General features: G+C 37.8%; 1 protein-coding gene across 1 annotated transcript in view; it reads right to left on the reverse strand.

The window, feature by feature from the left end:
• Positions 1 to 3,056: 3,056 nt before the first annotated feature.
• xpo6 (exportin 6) overlaps positions 3,057 to 19,098 on the reverse strand; it is a 30,331-nt gene continuing 14,289 nt past the window's right edge. The window contains exons 11-25 of the mRNA XM_048180984.1: positions 18,915 to 19,007; positions 17,189 to 17,258; positions 14,317 to 14,476; positions 13,411 to 13,503; positions 13,159 to 13,306; positions 11,332 to 11,478; positions 11,051 to 11,222; positions 9,375 to 9,530; positions 9,143 to 9,257; positions 8,985 to 9,063; positions 8,136 to 8,228; positions 7,114 to 7,275; positions 6,413 to 6,511; positions 4,243 to 4,473; positions 3,057 to 3,802 (exon numbers count right to left, since the gene is read on the reverse strand). Of these exons, the coding sequence (XP_048036941.1) occupies positions 3,701 to 3,802; positions 4,243 to 4,473; positions 6,413 to 6,511; positions 7,114 to 7,275; positions 8,136 to 8,228; positions 8,985 to 9,063; positions 9,143 to 9,257; positions 9,375 to 9,530; positions 11,051 to 11,222; positions 11,332 to 11,478; positions 13,159 to 13,306; positions 13,411 to 13,503; positions 14,317 to 14,476; positions 17,189 to 17,258; positions 18,915 to 19,007 (1,920 nt within the window). The 3' untranslated portion in view covers positions 3,057 to 3,700. The remainder of the gene's footprint in view (positions 3,803 to 4,242; positions 4,474 to 6,412; positions 6,512 to 7,113; positions 7,276 to 8,135; positions 8,229 to 8,984; positions 9,064 to 9,142; positions 9,258 to 9,374; positions 9,531 to 11,050; positions 11,223 to 11,331; positions 11,479 to 13,158; positions 13,307 to 13,410; positions 13,504 to 14,316; positions 14,477 to 17,188; positions 17,259 to 18,914; positions 19,008 to 19,098) is intronic.

Below are 19,098 nucleotides of genomic sequence, written 5' to 3' on the forward strand. Positions count from 1 at the left end.
AATAGTTTTGGAGTACATAATCTCATCCCTTTCTCCAAGAAGTTACTGCAAGGCACACTCCTCATTCATTTATGGATTTTCCCTTACACTTCAATCTAAAGCAACTACAATTAAAGAGTTAGTTCACCCAAAAATGAAAATTATGTCATTAATGACTCACCTTCATGTCGTTCCAAACCCGTAAGACCTCCGTTCATCTTCAGAACACAGTTTAAGATATTTTAGATTTAGTCCGAGAGCTTTCTGTCCCTCCATTGAAAATGCATGTACGGTAGACTGTCCATGTCCAGAAAGGTAATAAAAACATCATCAAAGTAGTCCATGTGACATCAGAGGGTCAGTTAGAAGTTTTTGAAGCATCTAAAATACATTTTGGTCCAGAAAGTAACAAAAACTACGACTTTATTCAGCATTGTCTTCTCTTCCGGAATCCTTTCCATTGAATTGATTCCATTGAATTGATTCCATTGAACTGATTCCATTGAATCCTTTCATCTGTCGGCGTGGTTGTTTTTGGCGATTAGGACATCCACAACATTTTGAAGCATCTAAAATACAGTTTGGTCCAAAAATAACAAAAACTATGACTTTATTCAGCATTGTATTATCTTCCGGGTCTGTTGTCAATCCGCGTTCACGACTCCGCTCTTCTTCTTCTTTCCTGTTTTACGGCGGTTGGCATCCAGCTTATCGGTGCATTACCGCCCCCTTCTGCTCCGGAGTGTGGTTCACGACTCCGCAGTGATGCTGCTGATGTAAGACGCTGCTGACGTGTTATCTGGTGCGCCAGAGCTTCGTTTACAGTCTGAGGGAGACGCATGCTGTATTCAAGCTATTCTACATTGTTTGTATTTTGGTACTGCTATATTTTTTAAAATGGTGCGTAAGTGTGCATGTCGCGGATGTCCTAATCACCAAAAACAACCACAGCGACGTAAAAGTGCATTACCAACGCCGACAGATGAAAGGATTCAATGGAATCAATTCAGTGGAAAGGATTCCGGAAGAGAATACGATGCTGAATAAAGTCGTAGTTTTTGTTATTTTTGGACCAAAATGTATTTTCGATGCTTCAACAACTTCTAACTGACCCACTGATGTCACATGGACTACTTTGATGATGTTTTTATTACCTTTCTGGACATGGACAGTCTACCGTACATACATCTTCAATGGAGGGACAGAAAGCTCTCGGACTAAATCTAAAATATCTTAAACTGTGTTCTGAAGATGAACGGAGGTCTTACGGGTTTGGAACGACATGAGGGTGAGTCATTAATGATTAATGATGATAATTAATTTTCATTTTTGGGTGAACTAACCCTTTAATGCATTCAAGGTACAGAATACATTCTGTCAATTAATTTGAGAATCAAACCAATGCTCTACTGTATATGATTATCTATACATTCATATCCATTCTTGAAATATGTTCTTGAGACAAAGTGCTCATCTGTCTGCTTGATCGGCAACACTTGATCTTCCTGATCCAACTCCTGAATGTGAACATGTTCAGTTATTGGGAATGTGGTCAGTAAAAGGCTTAAAGGATAATAATTGTGTTATAACCTTGATGTCTTCTTCTCACCTTTCTGTTTTTGATGACACTGCCTGGATCAAACTTACAATTGTTTTTTTGGAAAAAAAAAAAAAAAAATGATAATGCAATTTGTGAGCACATTGCATTCAAAAACTAAAGTAAAACTAATAATAATTTACAAGAAAGACAACAATAAGGATGGCCTGGGGCCAGAGAGTTTCAGGACACAATGAGACGGTCCAATAGGCAATTTGTTCCATTCTATGATGTAGCCTATTACAAGGATTATGCTAATATTAATATATACCATAAATGTGTTTTCAAAATACATGTTAAAATGAGTCTTTTTTTTACTTTAATTTAAACACATGCAACAATATGAGTATCTGTACCATACAGTTATCTCTGCTGGTGTAATAGATCGGTGTAGAGTGTAATCATTGTATTGACCATGGAGCCAAAACACAAAAACTTGTTGAAGGTCTCTCGGAAAACGATGGAAAATATGAGGAATATGCAAAACACGAGGATGTGGATGTATCCAATCGTCCTGAGAGACCTTCCGACATATTTCACCAGGGACTTGATACCCTGGAAAAGCCTGAGATGAGCACAGTTTTTAGATCCCATTTACTTATGGTGAAAAAAGGATACAAAAACAGCTCCACACTATTCCACCCCAGTTAAAACTTCAACTTGTGTATTTTGTGGTAAAGATCAGCAAACTCACGACAGAAGACGTAAAATCCTGTAGACTCCGACTGCTCAAAATCCTTTTGAAAATGTTCAACTACAAAAGTGGAAAGCGACTGTGTTAATGCATCATCTATGGGGGGTAATAAGTCTATTAACCCCACCATTGGGTTATTGAGAAACCTAGGGAAAGGTAAGTGAATAAAAAAAAAAAAAAAGAGCACGCTATGTTAATTCATATATACATTGCAAAAATCATTTGCTTAATCAGTGTTTTTGTTCTCTTTTCTAGCAAATAAAATTTGTTGAAGAAAAATTACATAATATATTAAGACTTGTCCTCAAAGAACACCTAGAATTATTTTTCTTACCCCATTGGTAAATATATTTTCTCACTTATGATTTTACACATTTTTAAATGTTACAAAGTCACTCCAGAGGGAGTTATTCTCCATTTCAGCAACTCCCTGAAATGCCTCCATTGTAGTCTTGAGTTTTCTTCTGGGAACAAACATGTCACAATATTCCTCATTTAAATAATTCCCGCTCAAGGCATACATTAAAAAACGGGGGCCAGGCCTGGTTGAAATAGTTAGAAAAGCAGACGACCAATCACAACAAACTAGTCCAGCCGACCAATCAGAGAACATTGTGCTTTTCAGAAGGAGGGGCCTGAAACCTGAAAATTGTGTTGATTGCTTTGGAAGGAACGATTAACCACAATTAACAACACCAATTAAATGGTGTTTACATACAAATCATGTAGACCTTGTGTGAGAAAACAAGACAACACGTACAGTAACAAAACGAGAAAGACAAAGAATGCATTTCTTTATAAAACTTTATTGAAGGTTTGCTTCTCCTGGATTAGGATGGAATGATATGAAAAAGATGTGAGAGCCCATCCCTGCGGAAACAGGGAGAGGCCAATAAAACCAGACATTTAAGAGAAAGAAAAATTCAGTGCTCTGCGTTGCACCCGTTCACTTTAAAACCATTCAGAACTCAACAGCTCGTATGAAAATCCACAGGAAGCCGTCTTGAGATGTGTTCCTTTAACTCTACACCACTGCATCCGTTCATTTCAACAAAATAAGTGTGCTTTCTGTTACACCAGTCCTTTTAAAACAACACGTAATGGGGAAAGCACTGCTCCGATTTAAATAAACCCAACAGTGGAACCCAAACCTCAGCGCCTTTAACCGCATCAGCTGATTTTGGACGAGTTTCTCGACAGCAGCTGTAGAACATCCAACTTTGGCCTCTTGATCATTGGCAACGTGTAAAATCTAGCTGAAATAAACATAAAACAAGCTGACGATAGAAGCCCTGCAGCTCTCAGAACACGCCGCCACTGAGATCACAGGCTGGCCCGTGGCGAAAGGCAACACATGACCACTGAAGCAGCGATCCGCGTCCTTAAGAAGGTGGGCCGTGGTTTGGCTGTGTGGCAGGTGTGATGTGCTGCTATAATTTCAGCGTTCCCGGCGGAAGGCTTCCATTGCACAGTCTGTAGAAGCGCAGATCGTTCACGATACGATACACTCCCTGAGAAAACGACGGCAGGTCCTGTGAGGGGTGGAGAAGACAAAAAAAAAAAAAAAAAAGACATGACTTGCATGTTAAAACATGAAGACGGTTCATGCTGCATGACTGGCTTAAAATGTCCTGGTCATATTTCACTATAAACTCTAAAGAAAGAGAAGGAAAGATTGGATTTACAGTGAATGTAGGGAATATGACCATTAATTAACAAGTGCTGTTAAATTTGCTGACATATTAAAAGTGCTCTATTTTCATAGCATGAAAAAAAAAGAATAACTTTTAACATAAAAATGTGTAAAATCATCATACATGACAGATAGACTTGTGTCACTGAAAAGACATTGAGGGACCAAACTATACCAAGTATTGCTATAGTAAACCGTACACATGCTGTAAATGTTCCAACCCTTCACATTCGTAAAAAAGAGCTCCAGGTGTTAATCACATCAGTCACGTTCACTCACCCTCTCTGGCGTGAAGTTTCGGGCAAGCGTTGTGCGTTGGTGTGGGTCGAGGCCTTGACAGCCATTGAGAAACTCTGGCAAGAAGGAAGAGTAGAACGCTTGGAAATCCACAGCCGCCATGTTGTAGAGCGCCAGCGTGATGTCATCCTGGAGGAGGTCGTGACTCTTGTGCAGGAGGACTTGCAGAAGAACGTTTATGAAGTGGAACAGCATGGAGTTCCGGAACAGCTTCTGAAATCCACACACGACCACACATCACTGACCAAACCACAGCACACAGTTTGCCATTTGATTACGCTGCCCTGCATCATATTTGCTGAATGAAATACAATACTTGTTTCTTACTAATTTTGGCATGCTGGTTCCAAAACTTGCTTTAGCGCACAAAATATAATGTGCATTTCTTAGCATTTTTGCTTTCAATAACTATTTGTAAGGTAAAGAAGGCTTGTTTTATCCATGATTCCCATCTTCCTCTGAGGCAGATTACAATTATCATCTGTTCAATTCTCAGCTGATTTTCACATGCATGACAGTATTTCATGCCTAATCCTAGTTTCAAGTTTAGAATTATGATCAGTGACAGAAGAAAATAAAAATACGACCCAGATGTTTTCTGCAACATCTGTGGGTGTTTTACTACATCCAAACAGCAACAGAATTATAGATAAAAAAAAAAAAAAATTATATATATATATATATATATATATATATATATATATATATATAAACTTGTGTTTATGCAGTATTTTTCCAGTCCTCTGCAGATGTTTAAGTAGTGATGGGGAGTCGACTCCAAAAGAGTCAATTCTTTGACTCTGAATAGCCCCAGAGTCGGGGTCGAGAACAGGAAACGAATCGAATCGAACAGGAATCTCACTTGTTTACCGATTCTCGAATCCATAGCCTACATAATGCATGGCAGTTAAGTGCATAATGTCTATGGTTAAGTGCACTAAACACTTAACCATAGTAATTCGGACACTGACGAATCGCGTCAGAGAGCTGTCGCAGAAACTTTGTCACATACATTTATGTAGCTTACTTTAGAAACAGATAACAGTCATAGTGAGTTTAGTTTGTAATTATACATACCTCCGTGTCAGCTTTAGTATTGATGGTAGCTTAAATATTATTGCAATAAATATAGATTTGATTTTCCATAGTTAACCGTGTTCATTAAACTAACCATACATAACAATAATAAAAAAAACCTCACATCAACAACAAACACATTAAGTGTACATTACTGTATGCATTTTTTATGTATTGTATTAATTTTAGTATCTTTAACTCTTGTGTCCAAGCACTTATAAGACAATGATCATGTGCGTTTAGTGCCATCCCCCGACCATTACAATGAGATGAATTCATTAAAGAATCCCTGCTTTCTCGTTCATTTAATTCTGACATAATATTTGACCGCAGATGTTTTTCATGACTTTTCTCTCTGTAAAATTAGGTATTGGCAATTAGCAACATTGATAGGCTACTCATCAAGTCATCTCTAAATTGGACTAATTTGGACAGTCTCACTAAACATTTTTTAATGAGGGGAAAAATAAATTAAGTGTGTAAGGACTGCCAAGTTTGTCTGACATGTTTTCTTTTAAATTAGCTTTTTTTTTTTTTTTTTTAACCAGGCTCATGTGTTTAGGTTCAGTAAGTTCACTTTAAATGGCAATGAAAAGGTTATTAGTCAGTTGACTAATGCCTAATTTTCAAAAAATGTCACTTTGGTCAATTCCTTGGTATTTAACCATTTTTTTGTTTTTGTTGCAAAAACCCTTTAAGTCCACCTCTTTGGACAACAAGACATAGTAAAAAGTCAATTTCTGTCAGTTTTACAGCAGCAAAATGAACACTGTTGTGTTTACTTGCTACTCACGAAATCCTGTCATTGACACTGTAACGATGGACAAAATATGATGATAACTTGTAGCTCAGCAATTGAAAGTGGTTCATACGCGCACTGTCATTCATATTAGAATCAAATGATTCGTATATAATGTTTTTGATGAGATTTTTGAACTCAGCATCATCAAATTAGGTAATATTGCACTTTTTTTGGCAAATCAATTCTATGGAGATAGTCGAAACAAAATAAGCTGCGGTATCTTCATTACATTCAATAATCTGATTTTAGCAAATCTGAGTCAGCTCGTCTTACCCTGTGGTACAACTTGTGTTTGGTGTTCAGGACCTCCAGGTAACTCAAGTTTTGTTTGAAGATGTGAATGTCCGGCTGCAGGAAAGACTGACCAAATGCCTGCAAATCAAAGACGCAACACTCAGACACAAGAATCACACATGACAATGTTTCCAGCACCGCTATTTAATCGGCAACTCGTGAATCAATATGTAACGAGTTTCTGGGAACCGCAACATAATATACAGGCAATGAAAAGCCCCAAAAATGTATATACAGCAATGTGGAATGGGATTTTTTTATTTATTATTACTGTGAAATAAAACTGAATATTAACAACCATTTATGTTAATTGCAGTAAATTAAATATATAAATATTAGATGAAAAACATACAATACAAAAATTTTTAAAAATGTTGCCTTATTAATACATTGAAATGAGCTGAAGTACTAAAATTATTAAGCGTATAAAAAATATTGGTTATTAAAAAAATAATAATATTAAAAAAATAAATAATAATAATAATGATAAAATGAAAAAAATTAAAAAATGAAAGCTTTTATTTTTATATTTTTAGTTAATTCAAAAAATTATTAAACTATAATAAAACTAAAATAACACTGCCAAACATAAAACAAAAATTGAAATGCAGAGACCAACAAAATGTCTTGTTAGGGCAGAAACTCCGATCCACATGGAAGAGATGTCAGAGTTGTCATACCTGCATGGCAGCAGTGAACTGCGCTTGGTTCTCCATGAGCTCTTCCGCTCCGGTTCTCTGTACGCTGCTCAACACTGAGCTCTTGAAGAAGAACCGCCAGTTCTGATGAAGAATCTGGAAGAGCAGCTCAAACATCTCCACTTTCACATCTGGACAGGAACGCTGCAGAACACGGAGATGAAGATCAGTGTATTACAGAACACAGAGATGAAGACGAGCAAATTAAAAGAGCTTCGAGAAAGAAGAACGTCAGAGAACTTTCAGAGTCAGCATGAAACACAAGTTAAGAGGGTCTTTTCTATCACGTAGGGTGCGACTTGATTTTGTCCATGAGGGATTGATTGGGTCAATTGATTGTAAATATAATGACATGCAGGGATAAATCATTTATAATAAATACTGCATTATATTCCATAAAAAATAAGAATGGTGTATTAATTGTGTATTTGTAATTTCTGCTAGACAGTGATTAGTGTTTACAATGCAGAACATTAGCATATACAAGATAGTTTCCATACTAAAAATGTCTGCAATTTTTACAGAAAAATGCTACTGTAAAACCAACTTGGTTTATAAGTTAAATCCAAGTTATCTTACCATATATGGTATACTACACACACTATAAAATATGATAAAATATATGTTTTTGCGAGAAAAAAAAACTATGAATTACTGTATAATTTAGTGAAAACAGCTGATTTTTGTAATTAGTGTTGTGTTACATTTGTGTTATTTATGTTCATGTTTATTGGATGACTTTAGTGTCATATGTTACCCTGATGGCATTTATCTTTGTACATATGACCCTGTACACTGTCTACATATGAGTATTGGCCATGAACAGGATACTTACGATCAAGTGATTCATCATTTGACTTTCTAATGTTCAAATGGTGTTATTATGGGATTATCAGTAAGTTGTAAAAAGTAGATTCTGGTATAGTAACAATATATCACTTAATGAAATGTGTGGTAATGAGTAGGAAAAGTCTTATTCATGTTATTCATGTCTCATACTGTACCTCTGCAACTATTGGATAAACCTGGTCCAAACAAAGGCTGAGGATGCTGGGTAACAGAGGTTTGAAGGTCTGACCAGGCTCCTGAACCACAACCTGAGACAATCAAAGATGAACAGGGAACAGCATGTTTAATCCTCGAATGCTTGACATAATAAAATAAGAGTCAGAAAAATGTTTAAAATCAAAGAGTTAATTTTTCTCTTTACAGAGAAAAAAAGAAACTTTTATCAAAGTTTGCATGTGTGCTTTTTGAGTATCATATTTGATACATCAGGCTTTTATGGCTCGTATAACCTGATATAGTGAAAATATGGAGCTCATACTCGAGAAGGAAAAACACTTCAATTTTATTCAGAGGCCCACACAGAGTTATTTATATGGTCAAAAAGTAACTTTTAATGTAAATCTATAACACACTACTTACATAAAATGCATATAAACATCAGTTGTCACTCTTTATCTCCTAATATCTTCATAAAATGTAGCATTTATATCATTTTACCATCATATCTCTGTAGTTTTAAAACATATAATGCGATGCAAAATGATGATTGAGAGATGAACAAAAGAAATTCCTCAAAAGTCTGATGTCTGATGTAATTTTAACTTTTAATTCAGTAAAGATTTCACAGCAAACACACATGAACCACAACCTGAAGGTGGACATTTTTAGAAATATACTAAAAGGCCTTTTACTTGCTAGAAAAGTATAAAAATATCAATCAGACTAGATTATTTACAAGTTTTATAATTCAGAGGCCTCAGAAATTTATGTATCAAATACGACACAATAGTCTTTATAGTGATAATAACCACCGCAACTCAAACACAAAGTGTTTTTTCTTTTACCTGCAGAATCTTGAGAAACTTCTGGACCACTCTGGACCCCGAGCTGCCCTCCTGTAAGATGCTCACCGCCAGCTGCTCCCTGAGGAACATGAAGATCAGTCAGCATCAATACGCAGTGACACATGACTGATCAGTGAACGTTAGGAAGCTGAGGTCACCTGGTGAACATGCTGAGGAAGGTCTGAATGATCTGCTCCGTGAAAGCCACGCCCATCTGCACACGCAGCGCTTGAAACAGCGTGAGAAAGAAACTCAGCATCTCGTCTGTCACATCTGAGAGAGAGAGAAAAACGCGTAATCAGTCCAATGGATCCTCAGAAAAGATCATCACAGCACTAGAAGGCGGTGAAGAAGTCGCTGATGCTGTTAATGAAGTGATTATTTTTTCACCTGGCTGCTGGATGAAGTGAGGGAACAGCGCGAGCGAGACCTGGACAGACTCCTGCAGGCTGTGGTAACAGATCTGACGTGATTTGGTGGCCTCTCCCGATATACTGTCCACCAGATCCTTCAACACACACAGAGTCTGCTGGATCACCGCTTTACCTGAGGGACACATTATTATTTCAAACATTATCATTTGTGAAAATACTTTAAAGAAGAATAACTGGTTAATAGCGGGCCTATATATAAATAAAAACCTATATATTTAAATAAACCCAAATCTAAATGATATATATATATAAATAAACAATACTGTTCAAAAAGTTTGAGGTCGGTAATATTTTATTTTATTAGGCCGCATTTACATTACATGGTTCAAGTGACCAAATTCCAATTTTGTGTGGCACAGATGGGATATGACCCACGAATGTGAAAACAGGAAAAAAGCACATGGATTCCAATATTCTCAGATCGGTTTCAGATCTCATTCATGTGGAAATAAATATGATATGAATCGGATTTGTGCATTTGCGTCTGCCATGTAAGCGGACAGATCGGATATTCCCATCAATGCGAGTTCATCGTTGAAAAAGCAACCGTGGTGAATGACGTAAAGATGTCAACTCAGGTGGGCACCAACTGCGAACACATGACTCTTTTCATGCTGCGTCTGCATCCATTGCAAATTGCGCAAATTTACTTCCTTTTCACCCTAAGCTTTACCAGGTCAGTATGCCTACCTTGGGTTGTTTCGCCAAGTGTATAGTGTAAATGCAAATATGGGTCACTTTTAAAAGATGATTTAAAAAAAAAAAAAAAAGATATGGTCAACAAATCTTTTGGTAATGTAGTTACAGGGTTAGGGTTTGGTTTGGGTTAATTACTTGTAATTATGCATAATTTACTGTCATTACTATAGTTGGCAATCAATATTGGATTTTGCTGATATCAAGAAAACTATGGAAGTTTGTTTCCACCATGGAATAAAAAAAAAAAAAAAAAAAAAAAAAGTAAAAAGGCAATTGCGACTTTTTATGGTAACGCTTTAATTTAAGGTGATGTAGTTACACGTTACAAAGGGCTTTAAACGATACCAGATGAGGAATAAGGGTCTTACTGGCGATGCGTTCGTTCCGTAAGTAGAATAGGGAAGGCGTAGGACATTCAGCGTAAGCTTTTTGGAGAATACGGACACGTGGTTTTGACGGAACCACTTGGAAGGCGATCATTTGTGTTTATAAAGCATATACAGTTGTATTTTTTTCGAAAATGACCAATCGTTTCACTAGATAAGACCCTTATTCCTCGTCTGGTATCGTTTAAAGCCCTTTGAAGCTGCACTGAAACTAATTTTGACCTTCAACCGTTTGGTGCCCATTGAAGTCCACTATAAGGAGAAAAATCCTGGAATGTTTTCATCAAAAACCTTCATTTCTTTTCGACTGAAGAAAGAAAGACATGAACAACCTGGCTGACATGGGGGTGAGTAAATTATCAGGAAATTTTTATTTAAAAGTGAACTAATCCTTTAATTAATATTACTCAGTACTTATATGAGTAAGTACAATGTATCTATGTGACCATAAACTAAAGTGTAACCATACATTTATAAAAAAATAAATAAAATCAAACTTGGCTGTTGCTATAAATAAGCACTATCAGTATTGATCTGTTGCTCTTACTGTTGGGGTGATGGTCAGGTGGGCGGGGCAGGAGGCGGTACTGCTGTGTCAGACTGCTGAGAAGCCGCGCGTGATTGGATGAACGGTTCGGCCACTGCTGCTCCGCCTCTGGTAGGCTGGGCCACGGCAGCAGCAACATGTTGGACAGAGCTCGACACACGAGGACGTGGGCCTTGAGGAAAAAAAACATCAAACATTACATCACAAACAAACACAGACGGATCCAAGTACAAATCATGCCACGCTGTCAGATTGATATAAACCCATGTGCACACACACACCTCCTGAGGTAATCTGTGGTTATGATTCTCCGTGATCAGGTTGAAAATATTCTGCACCGCCGGCAAGGACACCAGGAACACCGGTCGCACGGTGGTCGACATGGAGACCAGGAGATGGCACGCAGATAACAGCAACTTCTCTGGAACCTGTGACACACGGAGATCAGTCAGATTAGTGTTTATCAAAGACAAAGAATGAAGAAGAACCGGTTTAACTGAAGACGGTTTAATCTAAAACTCTACTGTAGACCTCACAGCAGAGAGAAACGCTTCAGTTTCAAGACAACCTGACAAATATATATATATATATATATATATTATATAAACATTGCTACTACAAACCTTATGACACCATGGCTGAATAAATTATGACAATGTTTACTTTATGGTGGTTATATTGTAATATGTTGTAGATGGTTGTAAGAGTACTATTTCCAGCTGTTCATTTAAACAGATGAGGTACATAAAATATGCAAAGCATAGACTTTTCAGTATAAGAGTCCCGGTGTATTTCAGGCTTGTTTATAATTAACTCTTTCCCTGCCATTGACTGAATTTTCCAGCTTTCAGTGTTTTCACTGTTATGCAGTAGGGGGCGCTATTACTCAACTTCTGAAAGAGTACAAAACCCCCAGATCAAAACACAGTAAAAAAAAAAAAAAAAAAAGATGATTTTCTTAGCTTTTTGTTCAAAATGTTGCTTTTTTTCCCCCCAAATGAAACTTCAACACACTTTCAAGAGTTGACAAAAAAAAAGAATGCATGAAGCTATAATTATTATTTTTTTTTTTTGAATGGTTCAGTTCTTTTCCTTTTGCATGTTCAGATATTCATGGCACTGATGAAGGGTTGATCCTGAAAACGTTTTGCACTCTGTACTCGCACTTTTACACTTTTTGTGGCTCTGGACAAAAAAATCATTTGTTGGAGTTTTTTTGACTTCATTCTCGTGTGCGGATCTTTCATTATTTTTGCTTTTGGAGTTATCTTTGGATTCATGCACCATCAGAAACTGTATGTATAAGTCTTTGTTTGGACGGTGATATTATTGGTACACTGGTTACACAATAAACTGTATCTGGCATTTAATTCAACACACTACTGTAACTTGTCTTTGGGCCACCCCGTCACAATAAGGAAAGACCAAGAACATTAACACATTCGATACAGATTTTACTAGCATCGGCACAATAATCTGTTAATATGGAAGTTTGCTTCTGCCACGGAATAAATAAAAAAGGTAATTTCTATGTTTCATCTCACAATTTTATCTTTCCTTGCAATTCTGAGTTTATATCACAATTCTGAGGGGGAAAAAGTCTGAATTTTCTCATTTAATTGCGAGTCAGAATTGTGAGATAAAAAGCGTTACATTTTATTTTAAGGTGACGTAGTCACATTGTACTTACTCATATAAGTACTGAGTAATATTAATTAACCACAACTACTTACTACAGAGTTATGGTTAGGGTCTGGTTTATGGTTAGTTACGTGTAATTATGCATCAATTACTGTTATTACTATATGAAGTACATGTGTGTAAATACAACACCTTAAATTAAAGCGTTACCATAAAAAGTCGCAATTGCCTTAAACTTTTTTTTTTTTATTCCATGGCGGTAACAAACTTCTATAGCTCTCCTGATATCAGCAAAATCCAATACTGATTGACCTCTTAATTGTAATAAATGATACATATTAGTGCAGTAAAATATATACACATATTGTTATTATAACACATTTCAGTAATAGTAAATTATACATATTGTCTTTAGTATTTTCTCTTTAAATGAGCATTAAAGTAAACACTCATAAAAATCAAGTGACCTTGCCATTGATGAGAGGGGTCGTGGCGGCCATGCTGGACCTGATGAGATCGACAAACTGCGTTTGATCTTGTTGTCGCTGCACCTCCCCGCAGAACTGAGCCAGCCAATGAGAATACGCCTGCAGAGCGGCCAATGACTGCGCGTGGCTGCAAAACAGAGCCAACCCTTAATAGGTATTATCATAAAACCATTCACATTTAGGTGAATGTGGCATCAAATAACACATTGAAGAGTGTTTATGACTACTTACACATCTATAAGATCTGGTTTGAGCACTGAAGGAACAGCCATCTCTACATCGTACAGGCTGATCTGAGAACCGTAACACGACACCTCCACCAATCTGAGAAGAGAAACGATTGGCAAGAATTAAACATCGCATACTGCAGTCAGTTATTTACATTCGACAAAATTATATTTATTTGCATATTACTTTAACACACAGCGTAGGCGTCAACAGGGAAATACATTCCACTTGAGAAAGTAAAACCAAAACCTTTGCTTTTTGAAAAATGACTTTAGTTTACTTTGGGGTTTAGTTTTTTTTTATTTGGACAGTCTGCACAAATTCACACAGTAAAATTTGTAATCATTTGTTTAGTAAGATAAGATTTGTTTTTTTGAGCAAGGGGCCCTATTATGCTTTGTTACATGTTCAACTTTCTTTAGTGTGTAATGTTGCTGTTTGGCCATGAGAAAGATCTGCAAAGTTACAAAGCTTCATAGAGACAGGAACTAAACAGAGCGATACTGACAGACTGGGAAAAGAGGTGCTGCAACAATGACAAATGTGTGAAAAATGTGTTTTGAACATTCAAGCATGAAAACCTATTCTAGTAGAGCCCAAAAACAAAATCAAGACTTTGTAAAAAAAATAAGTAAAAGTTCATGCCAGGTGTAAAAAAAAACTAAATTTTGGTGTAGTGCAAAAAGAAAAGTTATCAAATATCTCTGTGAAGCATGCTACACAACACAGCAAAACACATAATTAATGATAAATCTCTGACATATGATCCCAAACCAATAGAAGCAAAGACCACTAATGATTTAGTGTATAAAAACATAGCATAAAACAAGAAAATACAGAGGACATTAAAGTACACACATAAGGAGGTAGTGTTGTTGCTAAATGAGGAATTGGGAATCAGGAACTGACCTCTGCACGATGGCGAGAGCGTCGTTAAAGCGGCCGGTGAAAACGTCCCCTGTGAAGAACTCGGCCAGGCGTCCCACGGCCTGCAGCAGAGAGCTCAGGTCTCTGAGAGCGCAGTGCAGTCTTCTGCAGTCGGCCTCCGCTGTGATGTTCAGCCTGCGACCTGAGAGAGAGAGAGAAGTGCAAAACCACTCAACAACAGCTGACAACAGCTCACAAGCCACATGAGAATAGGACCACCACAAAAAAAACCCATCAGGGTGAACATTAAAAGGCCAGATACTGCTAAAGTACTCAAGTCTATAAATATAGGTTGAGTGAGTAAGTGCTAAAGCAACCAATAGAAGGTTCAAAAGTTTAGGGTCAGTAAGATTAAATTAATACTTTTATTCAGCAAGAATGCATTCAATTGACCGAAAGCATCAGTAAAGACAAAAATATGAAGCAGCACAACTGTTTTCAACACTGATGATAATGATCAAGAAACATTTCTGAGTGATTTCTTAAGGATCATGTGACACTGAAGACTGGAGTAATGATGCTGAAAATTAAGCTTTGATCACAGGAATAAATTACATTTTACAATATTCAAGAAAACAGATATTTTAAATAGAATTATTTCAGATTACTACTGTATTTACTGTACTTTGCAGTCTTGGGAGAGCTTAATTTAATTTTTTTTTTTTTTTTTTTTTTTTTAATCTTACCAACCCTAAACATTTGAATGGTAGAGTGGGTGTGTTGCAGTTCATGTCGAACTTCCTACTTTATATTTCATCTTTTCTGTAGTTGTACACTCTTAGTCAAATAAGCCCGCTTACGTGGGCTGATTATTATAGTCACGGGTCAAAAAATAAAATTCCCCATGCTATCGTTGCAAAATATTTATACAAGATATTTGATAGAAGGAAGTCAGATAGCAAAAGGAAAAACAAACAGTATAGCCTGAAGAACAAGGAAATTTGTCAAGGATATCACATTTCCATCAAATTCCCCTTCATGCTTCAGTTGATTAAGACGTATAGTAACATTTGTATAATGAGTGAAAATGACGTTATCATCTTGCATGGAATTTTTTAATGACCTTGTTGTTGGAATGCATTCTGAGACTGCATTTTTAAAGACAAATAGTTTGGCAAAACAATGCATCTGAGAATTCTGTTTGGAACTGCATTTGCATCTAAAAAGTGTTATTATCTGGGTGTGCAGCGATACAGGTTTTGAACAAAGCTACTATCTATAAAACTGCCAAATATGAAAAGAAACCATGACAATGTTTCCCATACATTAAAGGAACACTCCACTTTTTTTTGAAAATAGGCTCATTTACCAACTCTCCTAGAGTTAAACAGTTGATTTTACCATTTTCAAATCCATTCAGCCGATCTCCGGGTCTGGCGGTACCACTTTTAGCATAGCTTAGCATAGTTCATTGAATCTGATTAGACCGTTAGCATCTCGCTCAAAAATGACCAAAGAGTTTTGATATTTTACCTATTTAAAACTTGACTCTTCTGTAGTTAAATCGTGTACTAAGACTGACGGAAAATAAAAAATGAAAAAATGAAAATGAAAAGTTGTGATTTTCTAGGCCAATATGGCTAGGAACTATAGTCTCATTCCGTCGTAATAATCAAGGAACTTTGCCGTCGTACCATGGGTGCAACAGGTGCAATGATATTACACAGCGTCTCACAAATGTCTCCATGGTTGCAAGGCACGCTCCCTGTGCAAGCAGGGGGTCACAGGTGCTGCTTAATATCATTGCGCCTGCTGCACCCATGGTACAGCAGCAAAGTTCCTTGATTATTACGCCGGAATGAGAGTATAGTTCCTAGCCATATCAGCCTAGAAAATCACAACTTTTTATTTTCCGTCGGTCTTAGTATTCGAGATGCTAACGGTCTAATCAGATTCAATGAACTATGCTAAGCTATGCTAAAAGTGGTACCGCCAGACCCGGAGATCGGCTGAATGGATTCGAAAACGGTGAAACTCAACTGTTTAACTCTAGGGGAGTTGGAAAATGAGCCTATTTTCAAAAAAAAAATAAAAAAATGTGTTCCTTTAACTAGACTGGCGGCCCGCCACATTCTAATTTGTCCCGCCACAGTCTCAAAATTTTTGCGATATTTAAATAACTGTCTGATATTTGTGCTCTTTTATACAGCAAAAGTGGTAGTCATAGAGCCAAAGAAATAGACTAGCACCAATTAAGTTTTCGTCTGAAGCCATTCCGTAGCTTCATGTGAGGGACAGAAGAATACATACATCGTTCGCGGAAACTCGTCTTCCCTCCGCTGCAGCTGTCAATCATTATCTGTTCAGCACTCAAACAGCGTGTCACATTCGGTAACGACAGTCAGCACGGTAACTCTCCAATATGATATATTTTCATTATAATACTTGATATGTAGATAAAGGGCTGTGGATTTGCATAAAATGACTTTATCTTGCTGGAGTTTATTGCCGTTTCTGAACGATGTCATCATACTAGCTACAGGGTGTCTGTTAGATCGCACGACACGGGGATTATAAATTGGCGTCACGCAATATAACTGGAATGTAAAAGTGAGCATAAACTTATGATCAATAAACTGCTAGATGTAGATATAGGCTACACTGGGTTTCTCATTGGGTCGTGAACTTTTCAATGCACACAACAACAAAAAAAAAAAAAAAGAGAACAAATTTTTTCATTGATCTACTCACTTAATTCTGCTCTCAGAATGCACCAGATTTATGCATTTACATTTAAAATGTACCAAATTTTCATTCGGGGGGGCATGCCCCCGGAAACCCCTAGAGGGACAGATGTCCACCCACCACAGTCTACCAAAATCCTGAGGGAAACACTGCATGAAGAGAAACTCACTTGATCCTGATCTCACGATATACTGCTGCAGCCCAAGATAAACGTCCAGATCCTCCTGGAGCACCGGAAACTAAACACACACACATAAACATGCTTTAGTCATTATACACTTATCATGGATGTCATTTAACATGCAAATTTAGTGGCATTAATAAAGGGAAAAATGTTAGATAGATGGACCGACTGGATGGATGGAACAGACAGACGGACGGACGGATGGACAGATGGAAGGATGGACGAATGGGTGGATGGATGGATGGACGGATGGACAAATGTGTGGATGGACGGATGGATGGACGGACAAATGGGTAGATGGATGGATGGACGGACGGACAGATGGACAAATGGGTAGATGGATGGATGGACGGACGGACAAATGGGTAGATGGATGGATGGACGGACGGACAAATGGGTAGATGGATGGATGGACGGACGGACAAATGAGTAGATGGATGGATGGATGGATGGATGGATGGATGGACAAATGAGTAGATGGATGGATGGACGGACGGACAAATGAGTAGATGGATGGATGGATGGATGGATGGATGGATGGAATGGATGGACAAATGAGTAGATGGATGGATGGATGGATGGATGGATGGATGGATGGATGGATGGATGGATGGATGGAATGGATGGACAAATGAGTAGATGGATGGATGGACGGACGGACAAATGAGTAGATGGATGGATGGATGGATGGACGGACAAATGAGTAGATGGATGGATGGACGGACGGACAAATGAGTAGATGGATGGATGGATGGAATGGATGGACAAATGGGTAGATGGATGGACGGACGGACAGACGGACAAATGGGTAGATGGATGGACGGACGGACAAATGAGTAGATGGATGGATGGATGGACGGACAAATGAGTAGATGGATGGATGGATGGACGGACAAATGAGTAGATGGATGGATGGATGGATGGATGGATGGATGGATGGATGCAAGGACGGGCGGACAAATGGGTAGATTGATGGATGGATGGATGATGGACAGACAAATGGCTGGATGGATGGATGGATGGATGGATGGATGGATGGATGGATGGATGGATGGATGGGTAGATTGATGAATGGATGATGGATGGACGGAATGGACGGACGGACAAATGGGTAGATGGATGGACGGACGGACAAATGGGTAGATGGATGGACGGACGGACGGACAAATGGGTAGATGGATGGACGGACGGACAAATGGGTAGATTGATGGCTGGATGGATGGATGGATGGATGGATGGATGGGTGGATGGGTGGATGGATGGGTGGATGGATGGGTGGATGGATGGGTGGATGGATGGGTGGATGGATGGATGAATGGGTAGATTGATGAATGGATGATGGATGGACGGAATGGACGGACGGACAAATGGGTAGATGGATGGATGGATGGACGGAAGGACAGCCATTGCTATATCAACCAATATTTATACATATTTATTTGTGCATTCATATCATGTACATAAATAAACTGGGCTTTTGTAATTCATTTGATTAAACGTTTACAGACAGCTCTAATACTCATGTGGATTACAGCAAAACATGATTTAAAATTATAAGTCCTCTATGAACGCTTTGGGCTTCACTGAGACTCACTTAAATCAGATTTGCTTCCATATTAAACGCTTATTAGAATTGCCAATGAAGAGTTGATTGTTTTTCAGTACAAAGAAAGAGAGAGCGTTGCATGTTCACCCACTCATATACACCTACCAGAACAGAAAAGGTCTGGGACGGCAGCAGCTCCATCACCCTGGCAACCACTTCCAAACTCTGACGCAGGTACCGCTGCCATTCTGTCTGTTGCTATAGAGACCACAAGGGAAAGAGTTCCAAAAATTGAGCAAAAAAAAAAAATGATGCTTTAGCTACTATAACCATGTGTGTGTGTTTGACT

This window comes from Megalobrama amblycephala, linkage group LG1 (assembly GCF_018812025.1).
Source record: "Megalobrama amblycephala isolate DHTTF-2021 linkage group LG1, ASM1881202v1, whole genome shotgun sequence".
NCBI lineage: Eukaryota > Metazoa > Chordata > Actinopteri > Cypriniformes > Xenocyprididae > Megalobrama > Megalobrama amblycephala.